Source organism: Colletotrichum phormii (assembly GCF_030913505.1).
Source record: "Colletotrichum phormii strain CBS 102054 chromosome Unknown BDP81scaffold_5, whole genome shotgun sequence".
Lineage (NCBI taxonomy): Eukaryota > Fungi > Ascomycota > Sordariomycetes > Glomerellales > Glomerellaceae > Colletotrichum > Colletotrichum phormii.
The window spans coordinates 560680-574117 of record NW_026851447.1 but is presented as its reverse complement, the minus strand read 5'-3'; the positions used below and the strand labels follow the sequence as shown (position 1 = coordinate 574117).

Here is a 13438-nt window from a genome sequence, read left to right as displayed (position 1 = left end):
TGTAAAAGGAGTCACACAGGGTGTGCACCTGGGCGTGGTAACTGTGGTTGGCTGGGCCTGCCGTTTAGAGCAGTCGCCGCTTGGTTGCTTTAGCTGGGTGCACCTGCTTCCTGGTGCTTTCCTGGGCTCCTGCCGTGAGAATTCTCTCCTTGGGGTCAGTTCAAAGGCCCTGTACCCAATCGCTGCGCTAGGATGGGGAAGCTGGTCGAGCTGTCCCAGGATGGGTGATGAAATGTGGCGTCCAAGATGGCTAGCTCTTGCCTTAGCGTGCAGGGGTCTTGCCGGGTTCGCAGCAGGCGTGGTCTGGGCGGAATTTGAGAGAAAAAAGTGTTGAGAGGGGAACAAGACAAGGAACACAGCTCGTGTAAGTGTACAGCGGTCTTGTTCCGGTGCGGAGGAGGAGGAGGACAACGATGAGATCTACTCTATACAAAAGACAGAGCACTGTAGTCGACTAACTGTAGATCGATGGTACAGATAGACTACGATGGGTGATAATGCCAAATTCTTGTGAAAATTGTATGGCAGTGATGGATGGCGAGAGTTGCAGTGCAAGCAAAAGCAAACAAACACAAAGCAACTGGCTGGATAGATGAAAAAGGTATCAATAAAAAAGGGCTGTGGGACAACAAGAACAGAAAAGAAAGAAGATTCTAATGTGTTCGGGATGGACGGGTCTGTCAGGTTAAAGAGGATAGAAAGAAGAGGGGAGGGTCAGAGCGATGGAGCCCGTCGATGGAGGAAGGACCGATATATCTACTTTGGTGGTACGGTCGAGGCAATAGGCGATGGGTAATGGGATGGTGGCCCTGGATGAGTGATGGGCAGCACAGAGCAAGACACCTCAGGATGGGACGGTATGGGATGGATGGATGGGGTGAGGTGAGCACTGAGAATGGATCTGGCCTGGATGAGGGTGAGCCTGTGAGGGCGAGGGTTCGATGAACGGGGGGACAAGGGACGGGACAGGGTGAGGGTGAGCAAGGAGAAGGCCCGTCCGAGGACTCCTCAGGCTCCTCACTGCCTTATTTTGCATAGAGCCCTGCCCTGCCCTGCCTTCCTCTGCCTGTCATGTTCTACTAAGGTATGGACCGTAAGGTATGGTACGGATACTCCTGCTCTGCATGGCTGGCCTTGAAGACGAGGTGTGTCTGAAGATGGAGTACCTTTTTCTGACTGGAGAGAGAGAGAGTGAGGCGTGAGGCGTGTAAGAAGAGACTCGACATCCAAGGTTAGAAAGAATCCTCTTGGCGCGGTACAATAGTACATTCTTGGCTGTGTTTGTACTCTGCAATCTGTGAACAGGAAACGAATGCTGGGCAGGTACAGATAGTCGCAGATTCCCGTATTTACAGATACGTACTCGATAATGGACAGAATCAGCGCATTAGTCCAGAACCGTTGTGTTGTGTGCAGGAACCACTCGCAATTGTCCCATTTCTCTCCTGTCGCATTCCGCCGCCCCCAATGACTCCAACACACAGTCACACACACATTTGCCCGTGGACCGTAATCCAGCAGTACCACCACGTTCGAAATTCGGGGCTTGCCCTGCAGCTGTGTTCTGCTTCTGGAGAGGTTCCCTTCGGTGGAGCCTCTAATTGGGTCGGTGCTGCATGCTCGGTGACCGGTCGCCGATGTGCCCTTTCCAGCGATCCAGGGTGCATGTTCGTTTTGGCAAGGTACCCTCGTCTGCGACCCTGTCGAGCCTCTCCTGGCACCGGAGCCCTGGGATGCTAGACCCGTGGCGGCACGGGATGGTGCCTTTTTCTTTCTTCTCTAATATTTGGGGGAGGGTTTTAATTTTTTTTCCCCGTCCATCACAAGGGAATTGGAGATTTGATTTCGGGGTTTGGGGAAGTAGAGAGAGAGCGGGCGGCGGCGCGTATCCATGCGATTGCCAACGGGCTTTCCAGCCTTTCATTCGCACCCAGCGGCGGGTCGCATCTTTCAAACGGAGCAGTCTAAGCGCTTTACGTGCCCTCTCTTGTCTGTTGTGTTCTGTCTCTGTCTCTTCGATCTCTATACCTGCCGGCCAGCCAGCCCAACGGTTTGGTACACGCAACGAGACGGAAAACGGGGGAGGGCCCAAACCGACGTGGACGTGCCGTATGGCCCTGCGTCTGTGCCCGAGCGAACGGGACGTGCGAAGCAAAAAGAGTGGTTGAGAACTTTGAGAGCGAACGGAAAGAACTGATTTCAAAAGTGGACTCGCTCTTTCCAAAGGTGAGGTGACATGACGGTCCAAGGCAGCCGCGCGCGCCCTACTTTACCTATCCTATCGTACCTTCCGTTTGGCAGGGCTCACGAACGAGATTGACAGCATTCCATTTCCCACCTTTCCTGAGGTCATTTCACGTGTTTCTCCTTCTTTCCCTCTTAGTAACCCAGTCCCCATCTAAAGGATGGAAGCAACCGCCTGGGCAATATGTCGGTCTCTTTACGGGTACTTTGCCCATCCAACGCATGATTTCTATTGTTTTTTTTTTTTTGGATGGGGAAAGTACAATACGGCCGAGCTCAAGGGCCCCGGGCGACTCGAGAGTTGTTAGAGAACCTCAGGGACAAAAAGGCTGGGCATCATTTCCAGATGGCCCCCTACACCTATTTCTGGCCTGAGGTAAACGGTTCGAGTTTCCAGGTGCCAGCCTGCCAGGTGCCCGCTTACGTTGTCAATAGTGCAACACCAACAAAGCTCATTTTTTCTGCCTTTCTATTGCTGGACGTACGTGTCCACGGTCTGTTTTACCTTACTCTGGACTCGGGAGCTGGCTGCCCGGGTACGCTACCTATTGGTGTCTCGGTCCAATACCAGAAGCCCATCCGCCCACGCCCTCTGTCCTGTCCCATGTCCATGTCCCACGTCAATCTTTCCGTCCATTAAGTTGGAAAGCCATTCAAGCCTATCAAAAGCTACGAGTTTAAGCTCAACCTGGACCTGGACAGGAGTCCTGACAATCGCCGTCTGGCCATGGACCACGTATAGATCCAGGACTTTCAGCGGGTGAGAGAGAGAGAGAGCCACATATGTCTCTGTGCACCAGCACAGCCCGTTACAGCTACAAAAAAAAAACCTCAACAAACAATACCCTCCGTCCCGTCGTCCAAAATTAAATCCCCAAACACCGTCATGACGGCCGGCCCCATCCTTTGCGTCTCCCCGTATGCCTGGGTCCTGTCCTCCGTGTCGCCGTGCTCCATGCTCCATGCTCGTCTGGTCCGCCCGGTCTGTGTGCGTGCACCCGTGTTGCCCGTGAGTACCATACCTTACCTCCGTGGGTGCTATTATTCCTGCTGACATGGTAAGTTGAGGAGAAAGTGCCCGTCATACGGACACTGCAACTCGGACGGCCAAGCACAACACACACGTCTGTCACTGCTGCTCAGCTTTCTCACCGTCTGCTCATCGCTGAGTGCTGAGGTGTGGCCTGGCTTCCATTGCTCACCGGGCTTGTCGGAGATACCCCGTCGATCCGTTCTACCGTTTCCACCTCCCTTCCCACCCAAATGTTTCACGACTCAGATGTCCAAAAGTCATCGGCCGCCAAGTCCCCTCCTGAATCAACTTGTGTCGGCACCATGGCTATTCTACAACCATCCCATCTTTCTCAAGCATTCCAGCTCTCAGCCAAGCCAACCGGAATAGACCACTCACATCAGCCCTCGCCAACACGCCTTCGAGATTTGCTCAAGGCTTATCCTTGCGGTTCAATCGCCCTGTTCCATTTCTAGGTAGCCACGTAGCCTTGCACTTGGTAGCCCCTTTTCAAGGTTACCTTTCTCTATCGTTTCTCTCTGAATGAGTTACTATCCAGTAGTGGGTGTAGCAACAGGTGGTCCCCCGATGTGCTGCAACAAGTCTCCGGCGGCGCTCAACAAGGCGTCTCCGAGAAGGGTGCACAGCATGATTTGACACACACCATCTCCAGGGTCGCGTGCCGGTGATAGTCATTACATATTCTGTTGGCGTTGCAACAACTCACCTAGCGCTTGGGCTGACCTTCTGTCGGAATCACCCCGAAGTCCGGAGGCTGGAAAAGGCACCTCCACGCCCCGGAGATCCGCTCCCACCAAGGATCCGCTGCGCTCCTGGCGAACCTGGTGAACCCCTCACGGAACCCCTACCAGTTTGTTCGACGTGTTGTGGGGATGCCAGGGCTGCTTTTGAGTCTTGACAGCAAGCATTCTGTCACTGCTAAACACCAGCAAGCCTGATCTTCCTAGACATTTCTGCAAAGAAAGATGGCTCATTATGTTCATCTTCTCTCAGGTCTGGGCGGTGATGTCACCCAAATGCCTTTCTCGCGCATTGTGATCTCGCCCCTGTGTGACGAAAAAGCCCATGGTGAGCCCGATAGTGTACATACACAGCACAGCCTGCAGAACGGCGGGACAGTGATCCGTATGTCCCGCCAAAGTATGAGGACGCCATGTCATCGTTCAGGGCGAGTGAGGCTTGCACCCAACGCCCAGTCATCCCGTCATGTCAATGGCAACTGGTAACTCAACCACAGCGGCCAATCATCTTCAACGATCCAGTTGTGAGGTTGCTTTCATGCTTCGAGCCAGAAACAGGGACTCGGCATGAATGACGAAGGAGGAATTTGGCGAGGAACCCCCACTCCAAGACTCTTTTGCAGAAGGTTCTCCTGTTACACTGCAGGATGCGGACTGCAGCAAAGACAGATGTGACTTCTCAGCTCCCGAATCTCAAGTGTGGAGGGGAGTAGGCTTCGCAATTCCAGATGCTCCAGACGCCGGCGGCGCGGCCCTCATTCGCACTCCTCATTTCTGATATTGCCGCCGCGCCGCCACTTCGTGGTCTCCACCGGGTGTCGAAGTTTAGGCGTAATTAGTCTCTGGTAGTCTATTCCGCTTCTGCTGCTGACCCCGCATGCATCGTGAGGGGTTCGCGGCAGGGTTTGCCGTTCGCTTTCTAGAAGCCCACTGTTATGGCCACCACCACGACAATCAAGGGACCAACGCAACGAACAGAGCCAGTCTTGCCAAGATGTTAAGGAACGCTTGCTGGATCTGCGATGGTGAAAGCGTCATCTGGGGCTTAGTGCAGAGAGGAGATACGGCCGACACGCGTTGTAACTGGGAGCTTGCAAGAGCGTTTAGCGATGGGTATGACTTGCAGTCGTGGCCGGCGGGGGGCCGGCCAGTAGGGCGTGCCGTCATCGGAGATTGAGAAATAGGCGATGGAGCCTTTGCACGTGGGGTTGAGTTACCGTTGGACGATTGCATTTCTAATTCAGATCCGGCACCTTTGAGAGTGAACAGCCTGGCTTGTGAGACTTGTTCCGCCACGCACCAATGGTTGATAACCAATGAGATGATCCATGATGGAGGCACGTTGACACGGAGGATGAGGCCCGAAGAGTCGACTTGTCTGCCGTCCTTGGCTTGCGTGCTTGCTTAGGCGTTGTGAGACAGTGCACTGCGCAGAGAGCCAACCAAACCCACAGAATTAGAAGCTTATCTCTGTTGAAAGAGCTCAACCGTGGCACGGAATGTGTGGACTTACCTCCAAGAGACCATCATCTAATTGAGGTGAGGGCCCGACCGGTGAGTATTTTTGGTGAGGTGAGGTAAGGTGAGGTTTTGTCTTGCTTCGCGTTGTTCATCTTGATGGGTCTGTAAGAGACATTCGGTTAGTTTCAGTGGCGGAAGGGCTACTCCCTAGTCGCCTCTCACGTTCCATGTTTTCTCCAGTCGTCTCCAGCTCCTTCTCCAGTCGCTTAGATATTTGCTTCAGTCGATCCCCTCCTTTCCATGACTGCAGATGAGATGGGCCCCGTTTCGCGCACCTTCCCGCTCTTCTCTCTTGCCTTGCGACCCCTCTTGAGAAAACACACAAGTCATCTGCCGCGGGAAGTTGTACAAACACCGTGGACAAAATGGGAGAGAAATCACCGGTGGTGATTGCCAAAAAAGATAATTGCTACATGCAATCGCCAGGAAAGGTATTGGCAGAGTCGCCCCACTTCCACGCCCATGTCACAAATCTGGAAATACCTTAGACGTCGCAGGCGCAATCCAAACGTCCCTTCCCGCGGAGTGGTCACTGCCAGGCGCGGACTGGCTACACCGAGGTGCGTGAGCGGCCTGTCACTTTATCGATAAGACCCTAGACCCCGCTAGCGGCTCTGCTCTGCAATCCGATTCGACCAGGGGCCATCTGTGCCTGCCAACGCCTGGCCTGCTGGGATCCAGTTTGTCAATTAAATCGCCAAATTTTCTGATGCTTCACTTCGGTCCCGTCCGTTCGATACCGCAGTTCAAACCGCTTCCAGAACCTCTTGGCCTTCAGGTACATTATCCATTAAACAACGACGCCATTTGATCCGATAGGATCTCCTTCCTCTGTTCTTGTTTCTTTGTTTGGTCCCAAATCTGGGCCCCGTCGTTTCAGGACCCGGCAGAACAACATTGATCTTCAAGTCTTTGGGTTACATCCGTCTTCAAGCCATCTATAGATGGAAGGCTGAGGCTGAGACTGATACCAACACTGAGACTCCCCGAACGAGATAGTAGACTATCTGGACCCGCTAACCGTTGCTTCCAATAATACCTGGTGCATTTCCAGATATCTCGGCAAGTATCTTTGCATCTCAAACTTACCTCCTGTATCGACGGAAGGCTTTGTGGGCCGCGACACTCTTCTAGAGAAGTGACCGAGAACCAGGTTTGTCTCCAAGGCTGCAGAAGAGTCAAAGAGCGGAAGGAGATAGACAAAGCAGCTCAGAGCTAGAAGTGAACAGGAATTGAGGCAAGAGCAGACGGCAGGCTGGCGAAGATTGGGTGCCTTCCTTTTCCGCGCATTCCAGGTCAACGTCCAACGATTTTATTCGTGCTGGCCCTGCCTACCTAGGTGCCTGAGTATTGTGGGCCCCGCCTCATACTGAGGTATTCATCAAGTTGCTTCTCGTGACTTCCTTCCGTTAGGTTCTGCTCCAAAGTACTGCCTGAGTGCACCTTGCTTTGGGCCAAAAGCAACTTCGCAGCCTCCTTCATCCAGACCTTACCTACTGCGGTAATTGCGCTGGCTTGTCGTTCCCTTACAGAATTATCCAGCCCTCACAACACTGAGGAAAGGGGGCAGAAAAGTTGAAGACGAGGAAACCACACCATATATCTCCCTCCAGAAAGAGCGAGGTGTGCCACCTACATCAACCGTCGGTCGCACAAGGACTTGACTGGACATCTTCTCTGGTCGTCATTCTGATTTCTTGACTGTTCGGCAAACCCTCCGCTACATCCGATCTTGGTCCTATTCAACCACAAACCAAACGAGTTGCATCGGATTCTGGCGGCGACCCCTCCATTACAAGCTTCTGACTTGACTCTTCCCCCAAGTCACTACAATCCTCCGCGAGAAGCCGTCGTGGAGCTACCTGAGTCTTTCTGACGTCTGTTAATATCCACGCTTCGCTCACGGCACGCCACAGCGGTGCGCAGCATCTATCTCCGTAGTCCTCTGTCGGTCGTCTCACGCCTCGGAAGACTAAAATCGAGATACAGTAACTTTCTTGTTGAAGTGAGTCACAACTCCGGCATGACGCACCCCATTCTCATCCCCTAGCTATGCTGACGAACACACCAGTTCCTGCTTTTCCTGCCCAAATCTTGGAAGCCAGTCTAGACACTGTACCAGGCCACCAGTCAAGATGCTCGCTGTCGAACGCGCTTCGCTCCCGGTCATGGCCTCTGATAGGCCTGACGATCAATCCGAGGAAAAAATCGAGCACACTGGCCCTGATGTCATCCAGCCCCATGCTCTCATCGACCATCTGCTTCCGCAACAGCTCGGACGAGGAGTGCTTATTCCTCTGAAGACGACTTTGGAAATCCGACAAGACCACACCATTGTCCAGGCTTTGATCACGAGGGCTCCATCTACGTCTACTAACAATGTCGTCAAGTGAGTAGCAGTCATCGAGTTTCTAGCCCGTGCTAACCTGGCTACAGTTTGATCCGCTCGATGCTTCCTGAAGGCGTGGCTAACAACTTGCCTCACTTGCGACGATGTGCGAAACCAGCGGATATTCCGGCTCACCTCAAAACACAGTTCATGAACGACTCGCCCGAAGGCCGCCAAGTCCACACGGGTAAATCCACCTGGATCTACATCATGCTTGGTGAAGAGAAAGACTTCGATAAGCACGACTTAATCGCAAAGCTGGGAGCCATCGAGGGAATGGACGAGAACGTCTTCCTCACCAAAATTCCAATTCCCATGGTGCCGCCTACTTCTCAGGTGCAGGCAGCCATGTGGACCTCGCAGTTCTGGCCTACGGTGTACAGAAAGAACAACCCTCTTGGACCGCACCCTAGCATGGTGGGACGGTCAACGGAAACCATCAAGGATGAGACGTCTCTGTGGATGACATTGGCCCATCGCGTCGCCTTCCAGGCCAAGAAGGCGAATATCGGCGAACCCATGGGTGCCGTCATCGTCCAGCGCGAAGGGGGAAAGTCCCATTTGGTAGCGGTCGCCGGAGATGCTCGTTGGCACCAGGAGCCCAACAGAAGCGGTACCGGCAACCCAATGGGCCATTGCGTGCTCAGAGCTATCAGCATGGTAGCGCAGAAGCTTGTGCGACACGAGAGACGTGTAGCCGGCCGTTCCAACGTGCCGCCTATCCTTGAATACGACACTTTTCAAGATCTTCCCCTCTTGGAAGACGAGCTCACGGTCCATGAAGACGAGCATCCCAACGCGGACGGCTACCTGTGTCACGGCATGGAAATGTACTTGACCCACGAGCCTTGCGTCCAATGCTCGATGGCTATCCTTCACTCACGGATGGGCAAAGTCGTCTTCGCTCAGCGCATGCCACTTACTGGGGGCATGTGCTCAGAAGACCGGGGCCACGGCCATCCCGAGCTGGAGAACTGCGGTGGAGGCGAGGGTCTCGGCCTCTTCTGGAGACGTGAGCTGAACTGGAGCTTGCTGGCGTGGGAGTGGGAATCGAGCGACTGCGTGGGACCTTTGCCGCCGGTTGATCACAGAGTCCATGCTTAGTCCCCATGGGACTTTACGACGATACCTTGGTGCTTATGGTCGGGAAACCGGCCTAGGCCAGAACAGTCTTTGTGTACCGGGATGCCAACGATTATGAAAGTTGACGGTAGTCTCGATGCATCAGTATCGATAAACCCTGTATCCCAAGCTCCGAGCCTGCTCGTTGACGGCTTTTGCGCTTTATATTTTACTTGTTGTAGGTGGTTGAGAGATTGGTTGGAAGGGCTAGCAGAGGGTTTAGATAGTCCTTTCAGCTTCCGTGGAATGTCTGGCGGGATGAAGGAGAGTCAAGAGACGTGCGACGGTAGGCTGGTCAGGAATTATACCCATGCTGTCTCATTTGTAGAAGACGGCCACTTTAGCAATGCACGAGCAAGATTACAACAAATCTTCATTACCCATACTTTATGTGATGAGCAATAGTTGAGGTATGATGAATCAATCCCTTGAGTAACGTCTCTCTCCCTACCTACGATACCAAAGCCACCTGAAAGCAACTGCTGGGGAAGAGCCTCAGCCGACGTGAGATCAACTTTGCCTTCAAGTGATATTAGCCACGGAAGGAATAAATACCTCCACATACCTTAGACATTGGGTTCATTAATTAAGGTACCCGATGAACAAGGTACCTTAGGTACTTAGGTACAGAGGTAGACTGCGCTAAGGTCGGCAAGCTTTGCAGCGGTCGTGCTCCCTGCGGGGAAGACATGCGCCTTATCTTATCGGCGCGCCTAATGCTGGTGAGGAAGGCGGCACTGGCTGGGTCAGTAAGAATGATCCATCCGCACTCCATTGAAGTGGTCCCCTCGTTACCGGCCCTTGCCGCAATCTTCACTTTTCCCCCCGTTACATGTTTCGGCATGCGCCCACGAACAAAGGCAACCGCTGAGGAAACGGCCCTAGAACTGCAGCTTTCGAGACCCTTCTAGCCACCGGCGTGAGTCGTCTTTGACTCTCTTGACCCACGCGACACCGACCAGGTAGCTTTGCAACAGCCCTGACGCATGCGCTCGCGACTTCAAGCTTTTTGGACAAAGGCTGTTGACGAGCTTCATCCCCGAGCTTCTTCAAGCCGTCGCCTCTTCCCATCGGTACTTTTAAGGCGACGAAGCGCCACATTTTGGCGAGGCAGACCAGACGACATCCGCGACAAGTACCGCAACACCCTACAGCTTCTCGCAAGCTTTCTGAACGAACGCGTCGACATGCCAGCGGATAAATCGAGGAAGCGCAAGGCGGACAAGGATCTGCAGAGATACTATGCTGTGCGCGTCGGTAAACGGCCAGGCATATATCTGACATGGCTCGAGTGCCAGAAGCAGACTGATAAAGAGCCAGGAGCACAGTGTATGTCAAGGCACCTGATCATGCCCCTGTGATCTCTTGGAGGTCTTCTTGGCCGATGCGACTGACAGATACTGCTTTCTAGACAAGTCTTTCTTCACTCGCGAAGAGGCCCAGGCGTTCGTGGAAGGCAAGTTCGTGCCCACGCCAACTGGGCCCCCGAGATACTATGCCGTCGCGCGTGGTAACTTCACGGGCATTTTCATCGACGACTGGGATACGGTTCGCTTGGCAATTAAGGACGCCAAGGGGCCGAAGTATAAGAAGTTCGATACATACGCCGGCGCGTTGGAGTTCATTAGGGAATGGGCCAACGAGGAAACGATTGCCGGCGCCGAGGCCGGCGCCCAGAACCAGAATGTCAAGATTCCGCCGAGGAAGTCAGCCACCAGCTCTTCAACGAAGGCCACAAAGGTGAAGAAGGAACTGGGAGAGAAGACAGAGGGTGTCGTCGTGAAAGAAGAGATATTGGGCTTGCCACAAATTTTTACCGACGGAGCTTCGGCGGGCAATGGTACTCCCTCCGCCAAGGCCGGCGTGGGTGTCTACTTCGGACCTAACGATCTAAGGTAAGCTGACCCTCGACTACATCTTCTCCTCTGCCAGGTTCCATATTTCAATCGAAGCAGTGGTGATGGTGTTCCCTTGCATCGTTCCCTCAACAGGCCAGACGCAACGGACTAACTTAGCCGGATTTAGGAACATATCTGAACCCCTCGAGGGCGAACTGCAAACGAACAACAGAGCAGAGCTCACCGCTATCCTTCGAGCACTCGAGTTCACTTCGATTACCGAAGATGTTCAAATCTGGAGTGATAGCGAATACGCAATAAATTGCGTCACGAGGGATTACAAGAAGTGGGCGAAAAACGGATGGAAGAAGGCGGACAAGGAGGATGTCAAAAACACGGACTTGGTCAAATCGATACGCGAACATCTCGACAGGCGAGAGGCTGCAGGAACATTCACGAGAATCAGCTGGGTCAAGGGTCACAGTGACAGTCTGGGCAACAACGCTGCGGACGAGCTCGCCACCAGCGGTGCAAGGAAGACTTTGCCAACGAAGTCAAGAAGAAAGCTCAAATGAGGCGACAGCGACGGGCTAGGGATTGCAGCCTTACAAGAAAGGTCACGGTGTGACAAAGCACGCATTGTATTGGGCGTGTTTCGATACGCCTGCCTGGTGGCGGTGGCATAGGGGATAGTGTGGCAGGAAGTGAGAGGCAGGAACAGAAGCCAGCCAACCTAATGCGCCAACCGACGATACCCGGATGAAAATTCGACTCTTCGCCCTATCAGCCAGCAACAGTGACAAGGGCAATGGAAGCAATTGTGAATATTATACTTGGGGAGGCACGCTGGCTTGACGTAACGGATTACGCCTAAGGGGTGGTCCTAGCGTTTACAAGTTCATGGCTATGATCGATTGTATGGTGATGGTACTGTCTGCGTCTTTACCCTCCTCTCCTCAAAACATACTCTCGCCTTTGATCTTGTGTTTATCTTCACTGGCGGATCGTACATCTGATCTGGTATTGTTGTGGTCCTCGAAGGGATGTTTACGGTACAGACCTAGAGGTGTACTTTGTATCCAGGAAGACCATCGACGAATATCTTTGTTCGTTGTGGAACTCTCAAGGACGGGGTCAAGTGTTTTAACAGGCGCGTTGCTCAGCTGTTCTGTTTTCATTTCTGTTTGTTGTTTAAGTAGTTTTTCACGTCCCAGATACCACAAACATCCATCCTCAGCTGATATTTCAATTTCCCTTAGCGAAGTTCCCTCCCTCACTTCGACACTGGAACATGTTATCCACGTTGAGTTACCTACAAATAGTAGCTCTGTCTCATTACGTGGGATTTTCTTCCTTCTCCAAGGGCAGAATATCTTTATCTTTGGGGCCCTTTTCTTCCCCGTTGCTTCCGCGGCCTACTGGTGCGAAATGTGATGGTCTTGGAAAACCTGCACTTGTCTCATAAGCACGGTGGCGGTTTATGAGACCATACTAAACCTATAGCTCTACGTGTGTGGTTTTTCTGCCTCGAGCTAATGTGATTAGGGTATTCTTCTCGTTACTCGCTCTCCCTTTCCACGCCCCCCACGTTGTCGTTTCTGTGGGCGTTTGTGGATTGCTGACGAGGCTCTTGAGGCTAGAGAATGTGATTCTAGTCAAGAGAAAGATACAAAGAGGAGCGGGGGACAAGGGAAGGGAAGGGAAGGAAGAGAAGGGACCTTGATTCTTGGCGCCGGTTTGAAGTTCCGAGAAACTAGTTTACTTGCCACCTTGCTGCGCTTGTTTAAGAAAGTCTGGTAGGGTGAGGCAGGTATCGCTTGCCGCCGTAACCCATGTCGACTACATGTAGAAAGAGATTCAGAGAGACGTTTTGTAAATAGTTAAACTTGGGAAACTTTGTGAACCTACGATAGGCCTCATACGAGGTCCGGCTTTGATGATGAGAAGCACATAAGAACGCGCCGTTCAAGTGGGCATTCTCAAAAGCATCCCACTTCTGTGCGAAACGACCGAACTCTGCCTACCCCACGTCATCGCAAATCTGAGCGTCCCGTCATCTCACTCTAACACTTACTTCCAAGGAGCCATACCTCATCGGGTCAGCGACAAACACCCTAGGTACCCTAGCAGGGGACCAGGACCCCCCTTCCTCCCGCTTTGCCAAACCAGCGGTGATGATGAAAAACAAGGGCCACACAGCTCGGCGGCGTTCGCCCCGATATTCAGAAACCACCGACTTGCAGTGGGATCCTCGCCGAGCCGCCGTTTTCTTTTCTTTTTCCTCTCTTCCTTTTCCCCCTTGCATCGCGACCTTCTTGCCAAGGACTTGCACTTGGTGTACGGATACCCACCACTCGACCGCCCGCGTCTACGCACCGCATTCGGAACCCCTCCAGAACCGCAAGACGTGCAGACCGCCATCTCTTGGTCGCAGAAGAAAAAAGATCCAAAGAAGCAACCATCATCGCCACGAAAGTCGTTGATCCTGTTGGTCTCCCAATGACAGTCAGCCACGCAAGCGCCGCAACTCTCCTCCTCGTCCACGACGCTT

At 53.1% G+C, this 13438-nt stretch overlaps 3 protein-coding genes across 3 annotated transcripts; 2 read left to right on the top strand and 1 right to left on the bottom strand.

Moving 5' to 3' along the window:
* The first annotated feature begins 3007 nt into the window (after nt 1-3007).
* BDP81DRAFT_177476 (uncharacterized protein) lies at nt 3008-3709 on the top strand. Its single transcript, XM_060582231.1, has 2 exons — nt 3008-3253; nt 3308-3709. Exons 1-2 carry the CDS (start codon nt 3131-3133, stop codon nt 3644-3646), a joined length of 462 nt encoding a protein of 153 aa, XP_060448064.1. The 5' UTR covers nt 3008-3130; the 3' UTR covers nt 3647-3709.
* A 3964-nt stretch (nt 3710-7673) lies between these two features.
* BDP81DRAFT_313098 (uncharacterized protein) lies at nt 7674-9031 on the top strand (the record flags this gene model as incomplete). Its single annotated transcript, XM_060583865.1, has 2 exons — nt 7674-7927; nt 7975-9031. The coding sequence occupies 2 exons, from the start codon at nt 7674-7676 to the stop codon at nt 9029-9031; spliced, it is 1311 nt and encodes a 436-aa protein (XP_060448063.1).
* Nucleotides 9032-9768: 737 nt separating this feature from the next.
* On the bottom strand, nt 9769-10404 carry BDP81DRAFT_177432 (uncharacterized protein). The gene has a single exon (XM_060582230.1). The coding sequence runs from the start codon at nt 10331-10333 to the stop codon at nt 9878-9880; it is 456 nt and encodes a 151-aa protein (XP_060448062.1). The 5' UTR covers nt 10334-10404; the 3' UTR covers nt 9769-9877.
* Nucleotides 10405-13438: the final 3034 nt, after the last annotated feature.

Coding starts and splice junctions, on each gene's coding strand:
- BDP81DRAFT_177432 (XM_060582230.1), bottom strand. CDS start 10,333: ATGTCAGATATATGCCTGGCCGTTTACCGACGCGCACAGCATAGTATC.
- BDP81DRAFT_177476 (XM_060582231.1), top strand. CDS start 3,131: ATGACGGCCGGCCCCATCCTTTGCGTCTCCCCGTATGCCTGGGTCCTG. Junction 3,254..3,307: donor TGCGTGCACCCGTGTTGCCC/GTGAGTACCATA, acceptor TGACATGGTAAG/TTGAGGAGAAAGTGCCCGTC.